Source organism: Peromyscus leucopus, chromosome 12, assembly GCF_004664715.2.
Source record: "Peromyscus leucopus breed LL Stock chromosome 12, UCI_PerLeu_2.1, whole genome shotgun sequence".
Lineage (NCBI taxonomy): Eukaryota > Metazoa > Chordata > Mammalia > Rodentia > Cricetidae > Peromyscus > Peromyscus leucopus.
This window is the reverse complement of record NC_051073.1, coordinates 652945-667732: the sequence shown is the minus strand read 5'-3', so window position 1 is coordinate 667732 and position 14788 is coordinate 652945. Positions and strand designations below refer to the sequence as shown.

At 49.1% G+C, this 14788-nt stretch overlaps 1 protein-coding gene across 1 annotated transcript in view; it reads right to left on the bottom strand.

Moving 5' to 3' along the window:
• The window catches only part of Fam3b (FAM3 metabolism regulating signaling molecule B), a 33393-nt gene extending 26204 nt beyond the window's left edge, over positions 1–7189 (bottom strand). The window contains exons 1-2 of the mRNA XM_028879916.2: positions 7066–7189; positions 2231–2374 (exon numbers count right to left, since the gene is read on the bottom strand). Coding sequence (XP_028735749.1) covers positions 2231–2374; positions 7066–7084 — 163 coding nt within the window. The 5' untranslated portion in view covers positions 7085–7189. The remainder of the gene's footprint in view (positions 1–2230; positions 2375–7065) is intronic.
• Between the last annotated feature and the right edge of the window lie 7599 nt (positions 7190–14788).

The window sequence follows — 14788 nt, the reverse complement described above, 5'->3', positions numbered from 1 at the left end:
TAGAGAGGGCCTGTCTCAAAACAAAACAAAAACCAAACAGCATCTACATGCAGTGAATTTTTAAAGGAGGAGAGTTTGCGGCCTTATGTCCCACTGGGTACCCAGAATCATTTGGACAGCATTCATTCCACTTAAACCTTACTTGTTCTTGAATGGTGTGGTGGTTTGAAAGAAAATGGCCCCCAAAGGGAGTGGCATTATTAGGAGGTGTGGCCTTTTGGAGGAAGTGTGTCACTGTGGGGGCAGGCTTTGAGGTCTTTTTCTCAAGCTTCACTCAGTGTGACAGTCAACTTCCTGTTGCCTGCAAGATGTAGGACTCTCAGCTGCTCCAGCATCATGTCTGCCTGCATACTGCCATGATTCCAGTCATAATGATAATGGACTGAACCTCTGAAACTGTAAGTGAGCCACCCTGATTAAATGTTTTCTTTATAAGTGTTGCCATGGTCACGGTGTCTCTTCACAGCAATGGAAACCCTAAGACAGATGCTGTGGTCTGACTTCCTTCCCTAGCCAACTCTCACAGTCAGAAGTGAAGGAAGAACCTTGAAGACACATGTACTCAGAGGAGACAGTTTTAATAACTGCCTGCCAAGTCCATGAACGGATTTGGACAACACCCATTTCCTTCCAAGATAACACACTCCTTCCTGGCATGAGTGTTGTAAATAAAACAGATATTGGGAAATCGAGAGCACCATGACTCAGTGGGATGTCACCAGCAAACTGGAGAGCAGGCTGCCAGCAGGTACCATATCTGCACCTAGACTGTGCACAGCCTTGCCTGAACACTGTGGGCCCCGCACTTCTGTCCTTATGCTCCCAGGCTGTGGCATTCTGTCCCAGATCATGAATAGACTAATCATCTATGCTCTGAAGCACACCTGTTCACAGCCCTCGGAGAGGTGCCTGGCTCAGTCTCTGCTATCCCCTGACCATCTTTTCCCAACTGTAACTTGTTCCTTGGCTCGGCCTTGTTCTAGCCTCTTCACCCTGAGCTGTGACTTTGTGATACCTCAGTAAAACCCCCCACTCTATCCCCTACAGACAAAGAGAAGCTTAAACCAGGATTCCTAAGTGTAGATAAGAACTTAGACCCCTTTTCCCCAGGTGGCTGTATCTGCTACAGGGACTTTGGAAAACACAGAGTCAGGATATTCGACCAAAAGACTAAAAAGGGAAGCGGGTTAAAATAAATTATATGGTCTGTGCCTTTAAGAACTAGCCTCACAAAGAAAGGGGAGTGCTCCTTCCAACCTCCCTGCTGTGAGTGAGAGATTTGGAAGAGCCTCCCTGGAGACTTGTAAACTTAGAAAACACCTTACTTTTGCATTCTGTACCTAAAAGTCTCCAGTGGCGGCTTTGGGGACTGTGATCTAGGCCAGGCCAGTTTCAAGTTCCCAGAAATGATGGCGCCAGCCCCAGGAACAAAAGAACAGAGTCAGGATGTCTGATGGTAACCAATTAACCACAAGATGCCCCTCTCCAGAGATAACAAGACCAGACCCCGGAGATGAGTTGTAAAATTCCTGACAGGGCAAACAGATAAGCTAGAATAAGATAAAGTCCAGGCCCGGGAAAAACTTGACCAATCAAGGATGGACCCATACTAACCCCCTCCCCTCTAAGAAATTTTATGGGTTTTGCCTATAAAAACTAACTTCCCCAAGAAAGAGGCACTCCTCCCTGCCTCACTGTATTGGGTGTAGGAATGAGTCCCTGTCTAGACTTGTATCTGCAGAATAAACCTTGCTGTTGCATTCTGGACATCCAAGGTCTACGGTGGTCTCTTTGGGGGGTCACAATCTGGGCATAACAACTTGTGTACAGCTCTGTCTGTGTAGAAAGTGTCTTAGAAGTCCACTATTTTTTTTGTGTGTGTGGTACGTACATATGTGAGCCCACGTGTGTGGGTGCATGTGTTCATAAGGTATGGAAAGCTGAAGTTAATGCCTGGAATAATCTGCTTTGATCACTCTTCTACCTTATTCACTGTGCCAGAGTCACTCAAACTCTAAAGCTACAAATGTGGCTAGTCTCCATAAGCCAGCTTGCTCTTGAGATCCCCTGTCTGCCTCCCGGGGCTTGACCTATAGGCAGGTGCTAATCCCACCAGCATTTACATGGCTTCTATGAATTCGAACTCTGACCCACACTTGTCTGTCAAGTGCTTTAACTGCTGAGCCATCTCTCTACCCGTGCCTCCCCCTCCCATTTCTTTAGTACTCACCTTTGAGGACAGGTCTCTCTCCAATGCTTTTGATATTGTAGAGAGTGTTGGACAGGGGCACGTCAGGAATGAGCTCCGCCAGCAGGTACCCCGAATACCAGGCGCACAGGGAAGAGAAAATAAACACTAGTGCCTTGAAAATACCTGTAGACAAACAACAGGAGTGTCACCTAGAGGTGACAACCTATCACCTTGGACACATGGGCATTCCCTTTCCTCCACAGCCTATCATCTCTACCCATTTCTGGTGCACAGACTCCTGGGACGGCAGTTTTAGCAGGAGAAAGTGAGTACATGAGGGCTCCATGAGCTCTGCAGCAGAAGGCAGGCAACACAGACAGACAACAAGGAGTGTTCTTTAGAGCAGGCAGCTATACTGATGTTGTCCTGGGTCTGAGACTCCTCACAGGTTTGCAGACTGTGTGGTGATTAGTACAGTGTGGGTCTAAGGAGCTGACAGCACTCAGGGCCTTAGCAAGACAGGCTCAGCCTTGAGCTTGCTCCCGCAGTGGGAACAGAATCTCCAGAGGGTAGTCTTAGGTTTCTTATTGCTTGTTTTTTAATCATGGCATTTCTCTGTTAAAAATTACATCAAGGGACTCTGAGCCTGTGCCAACAGATGACAGCTGCGTCTCACAATGGAAATCTCTCACCTGTCTTATAGCCTCAGAGGGATCTGCAGAGATACCCAAGGATCCTGATGGTAGTAGGTCCCCACAGACCTTTGTATGCTGACTTGCTATCAAAATCACCTGGCCACAAGGAGCTACAGATATGGGTTTGTAATTCCTTAGGAAGACATTACCCTCCTCCTTGATGCCACAAGCCTGGTTCAGCCATAAAAATGGATAGAGAAAGGGGGATGGAAGGAGGAACAATGAGGAAAAGACAGTGTTAGGCAGGGAAAGGGCTGAGGAAGCTGGAGGAGACCACAATCTATAGCTTCTTAGTCACAAGAACAGAGGTATCCCAGAGTTGGCAGAGTGTTTTCTCCTGCTCAAAGCCCCAAAGAGGAGTTCTCTCACTGTGTGCTCTACAGGTAAGGACAGTGGTCAGAACAGCTCTGAGGCCCATGAAGATGAGACATGCTGTGATCTGAGTGAGAAATTCCTCACGTGTGTGTTATGTGTAATAACACTGGGTCCCCAGGTAGTGGTACTGTTTGGGAAGGTTATACAAACTTCAGAGAGGAACTTTGCTGGAGGAAGTCTGTCACTAGGGGAGGACTTTGACTTTTTATAGCCCACCCCACTTCCTCTCTGTGTGTCTTTCTTTCTCTGTGTCTCTGTCTCTCTCTTTCTCTCTCTGTCTCTGCTTCCTGACTACAAGTTGGGATGTCCTTGCTGCCAGGCCTTTCCACATGGTGGATTCTGTCTACTCTGGAACTGTGGGAAGCATATTTTGGGTGGATTATGTGCTAGGACAGCTGCAGAATATGTACAAAGTCAAGGACAGTCCTTTGCGTATTAGTAATGTCTGGACAATTCCATCTAGTGGCTTGTACGAAGAATAAAATCTTCAAATAAAATGACATTCAGAGGGTCTTCCAGACTCCCGTACAGGAGAGACCGGAGCTGCTATGCTACTTTTGGAATGGGTAAAGAACAGACGAACAGGATAAATGTGTGGATCTGATGAGGAAGAAAATGGAAAATGTATGGAGAGCCGGGCACTCTCCTAGGGAAGACTTCACTTCATGACAGAACCACCTGTGGCCAAGCAATGAGCCCTAGCTTCGACTCTCATCAGGACTCTGTGCTTTGGGTAGAAGGTCCAGCCACTGGCCTCCAGGATGAAGACAGTCTGGCTTCTTGCAATGATGTGACACTGGCCAAAGAGGGTGAGATTCAGAGCCAAGACCATTTCTAAGGTAGGCAGAGAGAGCCGGGAGTATTGGGGGACCAGTCTACCATTGAAGGAAGAAAAGGAGCCCAACCGAAGGGTGGAATACAAAAGCCCACACTGGTAGCATGTACTCATGTCTTTGGTTGCCATGACAAAGTAATGCAGACCAAGAATGTCAATGGAAACACTTCCTCATGATAGTAGCTGGGGGCCAAGATCAAGGTGTCACAGGGCCAGTTCCTCTTGGCCTTCTTCTCCTTGGCTTGCAGATGGTATCTTCTCACTGTGTCCTTGGTGGTCATCCATCCAGTGTGCCTATGTCCTGATAACCTTTTCTTGAAAAGACTTAGTCCTGCGAGCTTGGGCTTTAACCTGTGAGCTCATTTGAACTCATGTGAAGACTCTTCAAATCCAGTCCCATTTTGAGGTCCTGATGGATGGAACTTCAGCACAGGAATTTGGCACAATTCAGTCCCTGCCATAGCACCAGGAAGCCATAGCACAACCTCTCCATGCATGGGACACCTGTCCCTGGGCAGACAGGACACAGGCAGTCTGTCAAGACAGTGGCCCCTAGCACTAACAGCAGTGACAACTCGGCACCTGAGCTGAACACAGGGAAGATACTTCTGAAGGTGGGAGCCCTGAGACTCTGAGGAAATGGCTCTCAGCACCCTGGGTTAGTGACTACCCTTGTGGGAAGAGATCCAGAAGCTTCAGAAATGAGGGAGAGAATGGAGTCCAGGAGCTTGTCTGTGGTTCTATAACCAGCGCCCAGCCTTTCCTCATATGGTGATAAAGCCATCAACTTAGGTAAGCACCTTTGGTTCATTTGCTGTACCGAGAAGCCTGAGGGTAAAGGCCAGCACTTGGCAACAGGGGATTATAAATTATTATCAAAGTACTTTGTCCTTAGAGATGTGTGTCTGTGTAAACGTGTGTGCATGTGCTTATGTATTTACACACATGTGTTCCAGCCTCTTCCCCAATGTCAGATGCCCAGAGTCTCTGAAGCCTGGCCATTTAACTGAAGAGTCAGCAAGAAAGCACTCCTTTGGCCAATGCTACACACAGGATATTAGGGCTCACCTCTCTTTCATACTCAGGGGCTGTCAATCACTATTACCTGAAGAACTGAAATGCTATGGGTGTCCCAAGCACAGTGAGGCTGAATAGCACCAGAGCTTTTGTGTCACAGTTCTGACTGTCAGGATCTCAGAATGAAACAGGATGTGAACACAGAATCTTTAAAGAGACAGGTAAGTTAAAATGAGGTCATCTGGAGGGACCCTGACCCAACATGACTATCTTTTCAGGAAGAGGTGATATGACACAGACACACTTGGAGGGAGATCATGGGTCTTGCTAATGGGTTTCCTCCAATCTGAGCGACAGGGAAGCTGTTTGTTCCTGTGCTTGCCAACATGCATCCAAGTCCCTGGCCACACCCATGCCTTTTAGACCTGGGAAGCCAGGAAGGCTAGAGCTGGAGTCATCTTCCAGGGCTCAGCTGGCTTTGGTGCCCACTGCCTCCCCGTCCTGTTCATTGAGGCTTTTAGACAGGAAGTGCTTCCATAACCCACCTTGCCAACACCCAAGCTGAGGGAAGACACCCACCAGCAGGCCCCACAGGGACAGTATCATGGCAGCTTCCCTGGCCCAGTGACAACAAATCTGAGGCTAGACAGATGAGCCAATGACAAGGACTACTCCCCAAACACTGCCAAATCCTCAGCTCACCACAGCGAAAGTAACACAGCCCCTCCTCTTAGAATCACACTTACTGGGGAAGTGCAACTGTGAAATTTTCTGAAAGTTTTGGATGAAAGGACCACATAGCTCTTGTGTGAGTCACAAGGGCTGTGTGGAAAATGGCTGTCAGAGAAAGCAACTGGTAACTTCCAGCTTCCTCTATATGTAGCCAGGAAAATGATTTTCTAATCATACTGTAGAAAGCTAATGAAACCATTCTTCTAAAAGAACCAGAATGAAAGCCAGTGCATGGGATGAGGGATGTGCTCCATTTACATTCATCTGTCAGAGACAGGGATGTGTTCTGAGAAATGTCATTGTGCCAAGATGGCAGAGATCAGTCACGCAAAGTAAGGGGCCTGTGCCTTAGCAGTACAGCATCATGCTGACCTTGTTCACACGGATGCACACATGCAAATGCACCTCCACCCACTTACCCTACAGGACACCCGAGTCACTGCTGACGCTGATGCAGAAGCAGGAAAGAGGCCTGATAGGGAAGTCAAGGGCACTTCTCCTTTCTCAGCCTGTGTTTGCACAGCACCTGCTGTGCCGGCTCTAGTGCTTTCCCGTCAGGGGAGCCAGCTTCTCACTGTGTGAATGAGGTGGGAAGGACAGAAAAGGCAGGCTCTGAGAGACTCAAGGACTGAGGAAAAGTGAGCTTTCTCCCTCCTTTACCATCTTCCCAAGTCTCTCACCAATGCCAAGGATTCTGAGAAAAGTAGAAACAGCTTGTGAGAGGGTGCCTGGGCACTGTCAAGACCATCTGTCATCAGGGTTCCCACTTCTTACTCCCCCAAGTAATTGTCCTCATTGTCCCTTTACTTCCCATTGAATCCTGAGGAAGGGTAGCCTCTCCTAACCCCAGTCAGCAGCCAACCCCTTCCCAGCTGTTCTGGCTCTAGGGCCTCCCACTCAGGTAGGCTGGTCCCCAGGGACTAAGCCACTTTGGTCACCCCTGCCTGCCCTCACCTGATGTCTACTCAGTAGGCAGGAGAGTACACAGAACCCCTCCTTGCTGGGTAATAAGAAGAGATAGAGGGAGTGGGAGCCTTCTCAGAAATCTCAGCTCCCACACTGTGCCCCTCTGGATTCTTGTTCCCACCAGGGTCCCAGGTCTCACAAGAGGTGGCCCTAGCCAGAGCCTTCCCCCTTCTGCCTCGGCTTGACAGTCAGGAAGGGGAAGGGGAGCCACCCCTTCCCCCTAGGCAGAAGCAAGTCTAGCTTCTGCCACTCACCTGCAGCAACTGGACGCATCTTCCACGGACTGCTCTCCTCCTACTTAGCTCTTGGCTGCAATTCCCAGGGACCTGGGGAGGCTGGCCTACCTGACTGGGTTGCCTGTAGATGGGACCGCCCTTAGGGCAGGCAGACAAGGGCGGGCCAGTTCCCAGCAAATGGGAGGACCCGTGGACCAGGCAGGTTCAAGGGGCAGCTGGCAGGCTGGCAGGTGTGGGTGGTGCTGCACAGCTGGCTGCACCCTGGAGCTCCAGGGTCACCTGAGAAGCAGGAGGCACCCCTTGCCCTGCTCACCTGGAGCCACAAATGACCAGAGGCCAGAGCTAGTGTAATCGGAGGGAGCACAGCATGGTTTGCAGCTAAGGGAAGACAAGATGCCCCTTAACAATACCATCGCTGACCTTAATTTAATATTTCATAACATGAAATGGCTGCGAAATATAGACTGGCTCAAACCTTGTAAACACACAGCTCTAGAGTGAAGCCCCCTGCTTTGAATTTCAAGGCTCTATATTGTGTCCAAAGTAGTCACACTGTGGGCTTGCTGTTGGTGTGGCCCAGCATGGTGCCTACCCCTTACCTTCTCCATTATTGATGGGATGATTACTTTGGGGAAATAAGATAAGAGGGAAGATCCCCTGGGACATGTATCAGCCCTCAGAGGTCAGAAGAGGGCATTGAATCCCCTGGAACTGGAGTTCTAGATGGTTGTGAGCTGCCAGGTGGGTTCTGGGAACTAACCAGTGTCATCTGTGAGAGCAACCAGTGCCCTTACCTACCAATAGCCATCTCTCCAGTGCCCTCATCCTTTACAACAGCTAAGCTTGTGTTACTGCTCTTCAGAAATTGTCAACTTTCAGAGTTAAAGCTATGCCTAGGAAAAACCATCTCGCACACTCTTGTGTTTCATTGTGTTCCTTCTCTCTTCTCTTTCCTCTCTCTTGCCTTCCTCTTCTTCCCTTTCTTTTCTCTGCCACCAAGGGGTATGAGATCCAAAATTGAGTCTGTCCTCAACTTAATGGTTGATTACTCAGTGTTTTATCACAGTGATGAATAGCTGACAAGCACAGTACTTAGGCCTATTATTACCTGTGTAAGATTTCTTTGTCCTCTAAGGCTTTGAGGCAGTCAGAAACTTGGTTGAGTTGGAGGTGATTTCAATCATTCTCAGCTGACCAGCTATGAGAAAAACAAAAGGCTCTCTGTGTCCTCGGATTTGTATTCCAGGAATATGCAACATGGTAGAAGGGCTGACTCTATGTAACTCTTCCAAACTGGAGGAGAAGACATTAATTTCTGGTGTCATGGAGAGGGACACAGCCTAGACAGAGAAGCCCAGAAAGAGGCAGAAGTATTTGTCTAGTTCTAGCCAGTGAGTTAAATGTTTCTTAACACCAACACTACTTCAACCCCAGAGACAGAGACATGGCATGTGATGGTTTAAGAGAAACGTTTCCTCTTAGTCTCTGGCATTTGAATACTTAGTTCCTGGTTGGTGGTGCTGTTTGCAGAGGCTTAGGAGGTGTAGCCTTGCTAGAGGAAGTATGTCCTTGGTGGCCGGCTTTGAGAGTGCCCTTTCCAGTTTGTGTTCTCTGCTTTGTGCTTGCAGCTCAAGAGGGGAGCTCTGAGCTTCTGCTCCAGCCACCATACCTGCTGCCTCTGCTCTGCCATCCTGGACTCTGACCCTCTTGAAGCAGCCCAAATAAACCCTTCCTTCCATGAGCTACCTTGGTCATAGTGTTTTATCACAGCAACAAAAAGTAACTAATAAAAAGTGTGAGGTAGAGTCCCAATGTTTGGGCTGTATCTGGTCTTGCACTGTGACTGGGGATATTTATACCCGACAGTTCCAAACAGTTATGGATCTCTGTGTCATCACATTCCATAGCCAGGGTGATGGGGCAAGAGGAAGGCAAATTCAAGTTGTACTACATCAGGATACAAACTGGGCATGGAAGGTGTCTGTGCGTGTGGTGACTAGTCTGTGAGCAGGAAGGCACCCCCACAGTCATGAACTTGGAAACAGAAATCAAAAGTTGCACTCTAGGAGAAAGCTGAGCAGCACATCAACTTACAGAATGCAGGAGGCTCTGACCACATGAGCACCATATACCAGTGCTGTAGAGCACAGGATCTCCTACATAGATAGGTACTATGCTCCCTGGAGCACTAGTACCTGGTTACTCCTCCTGTTTGCCATTTAGGCAGCTGAAGTGCACTGAACCTCGCAGGAAGCTGAGTCTCCAAATTCTTGGTCCCTTACAGGAGTGTCCCAGGGCCCTGTGACACATCCCATGTGTTCCCCAGGAAGATAAATTAAAGTCGGGTTCATCATTAGGTCCTCAATAGACAAGGAAAGTTCCATAAGCTTCTATTGACCCTGCTTGAGATGCTGAGAAATTGCCATTATTGTTCTCTCCACTCTTCCTTATCCACCTCCTGTGAGCTAGGAAGCCTTTACTGCTGGAATGCAGGGTGTGTGAGGCACAGAAAACACCCAAAGTCAGCACCCGGGTTCATTTCCTCTGATGCTGGCACTTATTAAAATTAAAAAAAAAAAAATTTAAGGTTTGTGTGCGCGCGTGCGCGCGTGCGTGCGTGCGTGCGTGCGTGCACAAACACAGGCATATGTATACCATGGTGCATGTATAGATGTTAGAGGACAAGCTTTATATTTCGGTTCTTGCTTTCCATCTTGAGACAGGGGTTCTCTGCAGTAGTGTAGGCCAGGCTAACAAGCCTCAAACTTCTGGAGATTCTCCTGTCTCTGCCTGGGACCCAAATTCAGGTCATTACATGTGTGAGGCAAGTACTGTGACCCACTGAGTCATCTCCCCAACCCTAGGTCACTCTTTATAAAGAAATTCTTGTGGGCTTTGCGATCTGAAATCAAGAAGGATAAGTGCAAAGTTGGATGAACTGGACCTAGATGCCTTCAGAGAGCAACTGGTTAAACTTAAGCGAGTTTCTGAGCACCTAATCCTAGATTCTAGTTATTGAGGACCACATCAGAGGGGACAGTGTGGATTGAGAGAGGAAACCCGAAACAATGCTGGGTGCAGAGAGATACCCCATGAACAGTCTCTAACTTCAGTTGGTCAGTTTGTTTCTCACTGTCAGAAAACCGAATTTCAGTGTAGATTTATAAAAATGTTAGGGATTAAGTCAGAGATGTCACCATGACAAGCACTTGAGAGGGACAAGACATGAAAGATTTGTCCTGGGCCACAGTGTCAGGGATTTCAGTCCAAGCTGCTGATTTTTGTTGGGGTCTGTGATGAAACAGAGACAGTACACCACTAGGGATGTTATGGGGGAGCAAAGCTAGTCACCTCCCAGCAGCCACAAGCCAGAAACCAGAAGAAGCCAATGAAAAGATTTACCATCTTTAAGGCACACTTCCCACGGACCTAGTTGCTCCATCTGGGCCCCACCTTCCCCAGTCCCACTTCTCCCGTAGGTCCATTTTTCTAAATCCATCAATGGTTGGCACTGATTAGTTCAGAGCCCCCATGACCTAATTGTTTCTGGAAACTTCTGGAGAAATATGCAGAGGTGTGGTTTACTAATCTCCTAGGTGTTCCCCCCTCCATTAAAACTGAAACTGGGCATTCACCATCACAAGGGCCATATGAAACAAACTGCATGACATTGTGGTGGTTAAAATGAGAGATGCTCCCATAGGCTCATTCATGTGTTTGAATGCTTGGTCACCAGTTGAGGGCACTGTATTAGCTAGGGTTTCCATAACACCATGACCAAACGTAACTTGAAGAAGAAAGAGTTTATTTCACCTTACAGTTTATAAATCCATCTCTGAGGGAAAACAGGACAGGGAATCAGGGCAGGAACCTGGAGGCAAGAGCTGATGCAGAGGCCATGAAGGAGTGCTGCTTACTGGCTTTCTTTTTCCTCATGGCTTGTTCAGCTTGTCTTCTTACGCCTGCCCAGGGGTGGCACTGCCCATACTGGGCAGGGCCCTCCCATATCAATCACTAGTTAAGAAAATGCCCTACAGGCTAGCCTAAAGGAATCATATGGAGGCATTTTCTCGGCTGAGGCTCCCTCCTCTCAGATGACTCTAGCTTGTGTCAAGTAGACATAAAACCAGCCAGCACAGGTACTATTTGGGGAGGCTCTGGAACCTTTAGGAGACACTACCTTGCTTGAAGAACTCACTGGGAGATGGACGGGGGCTGCGCTTTGAGGGTTTATAGCCACAATCTACTTCTTGCTCTCTATTTCATATGTGTGAATAAAAATGTCATCAGCAAGCTTCCTGCTCCTACAGGATTGCCATCCTTTTCCTGCCATTCTGGACTCACCATCCGGAACCCAAGTTAGTTTGAGTCATGGCATTTGATCACAGAAACGGGAAAGTGACCCACACACTTGGCCTGGAAAATTCCAACAGAAAACATTTCTCAAAGGTAAACCTTATAGACAGAAAGCAAAAGGGACTAAGGAGACAGAAGATGCTTCTGGAAGCGTACAGGATTCCTAAGCCGCACCATGAGTGAGTGTGACACACAAGTAATCTAGTTGGCTAGTTGGCATAGGGCTGTAGGAACCTCTACACATAAGAAATGCAACGGAGACAGGCAGGCAGACTCAATCTCAATAGGCTGAGGCTACTTTATTGGATCAATGAGGGGCCCCAGTCTTCCCTTTAGATGAAGGTTGAGCTCATTTAGAGAGGCTGGGGGGCACGTGTATATATAGCTAGGTAGCTACCAAGAGGTTATAGATAGCTCTTGTGTGTGTGTGTGTGTGTGTGTGTGTGTGTGTGTGTGTGTGTTTTAGCTGGAAGCAGGGTGGGCTGTTTTTGATACACTGGCATATTATTTCAGGCTGGAGCTAAGTAATTCTTTATGGGTTGCTAGGTCCATACCCAGTACAGCCTGACTCAGTTCTTCAGGACCTGAGGCTATTATTACCCAACACTACACACTCCAGAACCTAATCATCAGGCCAGGCACCTACAGGTCTATTTCATAACTTTTCTCCCTATAGAGAGTGGTGCTCAGCCAACTCTGCCTATAGTCAAATCCCAGAAGACCTCATGTCAGTAGTTACAGAGGCTGTGACCAAACACATCTCCCTTCTGAGTTATGGGAGAGTAAAACCACTGCGACAGGAGAAAGGCGGCTGAGGACTCCGCACAGGCCCTGCCCTCCATCACCTCAGCAATGTCAGCTGCAGCCACCCCAGTCCCAGATGTTACAGCCCACCTGTAACTGTCCCCAGTCGCTGTAACCCCACTTCATTCTTAGGTCATAGGGTTGACCCTCTGCTGTCGCTCTTCCCAAACAGCCACCCCAGTGACCTCGAATGAGAACCTCACATGCCACCCAGTGCTTTCTAGGAAACGCACTTGGATACTTCCTGGAGGTGCTCACTCCTGCTATGTGGAAGGTTCTGGAATTCCCTCCTGGGAGGTGGCCTTCCCTGGTGTCCCAGGTAAGATCCTAGTCTGCCCTTGGGTTTCCAACATGAGCACAGACAAGAACCAAGGCCTCAGCACCCACCTTACCCGGGTTTGGGGCGCCGAGGGGGAATGAGCGGTATGGGCACCCACGCAGTAAGAACTGGCGGGAGAGTCTGACTCCCCTCATAAGCATTCCCTGCGTGAAAAAAGCCCTAGCTGGGTCCAGCAGTGCCCAGGAACCCCTGACACAGTCCTCCCCTGGACCCTCGACCCTCACTCACCATGTCCGGTGGCTCCAGCCTCTACTGGTCCGGGGCAGCCGCGCCCCTGCCATGTGCCCAGGCAGCAGCTCTACTGAGCTCCGCCCTGTGTTCCTGATGCCCCACAGCGCCCCCTGTCCTTCCCGCATGCTCTGCAACATGCGCAGTCTCTTCCGCCTGGAACCCCTGAGGATTTTGAGGCCTGCACTGGGGATCCCGTGGTGAGGGATGCTGCAACTTGCAGGGACATATCCAGGTGGCAGCCAGGCTCTCAGGTTACTTGGGTCTGCGAGATTTCACCCGTTAGGGAACCCCACAGGGAAGCAGCCCTAGGGTAGGAAAAACCATAAGAAAGCCCCCCTCTCCTGACTTTGGGTGCGATAGTCTTCTGGGGCCTGGAAGGCCCATTCATCACTCAGGAAATTCACTGTCCACTTCTAAATGCTTTGTTCAAGCCAGGCTCCATGCCTCTTCTGATGTCCTGGGGTCCCTTATATTTAGGAGTCTAGGCTGAAGCCCTTTTAAATTAATTTCCATATGCTTATGTTTCAGGGAAATGCACCCAGCATCCTGTCCTCTCGCCCAAGCAGGACGGCACTTTCATGTCCTTGTTACAAAGTGGGGCTCAAGGACAGCTTCCTGGCCAGATGCATCTACACATCTGTGGCCTCCTGGAAGCTGGATTTCTCTGTATGCCACCCAGAGATCTATTCTACTTGGAATAAATTCCTCATCCCAGCAGGCGCTGGAAGCTGGAGGATTAGGAGTTCAAGGTCATCTGCTACATAGTGAGTTCACAGCCAGCCTGGGCTACTTGTAATGGTGTCTAATTTTTTTTTTCCTGAAGTACCTGGTGCCATCAGTGATGCAGACATGATAGGAAAGATATAGACTGGATCCTCGGCCATCTCTGTGTTCCACATACTAAGGACACATACTAAGACAGAACCAGGATGCATGCCTGAGCAGAACACTGGGTCTGTAAGCTGTTTCACACTGTTAGCAAAACTGCACTGCAAGACTGTAGAAAAGATTAAAAGTCCTCTGACATCAGCCCTCAGAGGCTGACATCCATTTTTTCCCTCTATTGTTCTTCATCTTATGTTTTGAGATGAAATCTCTCACTGAACCCAGAGCTTACCATTGCTGTCCAGCAAGCCTCTGGTGTCTACTTGTCCCCCTACCCCCAGCACTGATTTCACAAAAGTGGCTTTTAATAGGTTCTGGGGATCCTAATTCAGGCCCTCATGGTTGTACAACAAGGACTTTACTGATGCATCTCCCAGACCCCTGGCCCATGACTTGTGTCTCAGAGTCCATGCTGATGGGGGCTGCTGATCTTAGCTGGGTCTGCCCGTGGGACTTCAGGATGAGGCCAAAGTGCAGGCGCAGCCCAGGATAGTACCATTCATTGTGTGAGAACTCAACTCAGGGTGACTCTACAGTATGGGCAGACTGAGGCCCTGCTCAGTTAGCATGGCGGGTGTTGACACCCTGAACACTAATGGGCCGTCCTTTGCTGAGGTGCTTCTATGTGCACATGAGATCGCCAAGCAGCAATCTGATCTCTATGTACTCGAAGGCCAGTGCCACTGCTTTGTGATCTTTTATAAAAACCTCGTCCAGGTCGCAAATACCCGAGATTGAGCACTCCTGCGGTTATCAATAGGAGTGGAAAGGGAAGGGCTTCCCGGAGTCTACATCAGGCAAGGGAGAGGCCTGAGATCAGTTCTGCTGGGCACTCCAGAACAGCAGGCCATCCTCCAGCATCCTGCCCTAAGAGCCACTTTAGCTAGCCCCCTGGGGATTCATGTGCTTTGTGCATGGGAAAGCCTCTGCTGCTGTTCCCTTTACTGTCTGTTCTCCACCTGCATTTGACGGGTGTGTGTCATATGTGAGGGGAAAGGACCCCAGAAAGGCATGTGCTGTCTAGACTGGAGGACTCTTCGGGGGTTTGGTTCATGGGAGCTGAGCCTGGTAGCACAGGCAGCAGGGCGGCCAGGGGAGAGTTTGTGGAGACCTAAGTTGGGCATG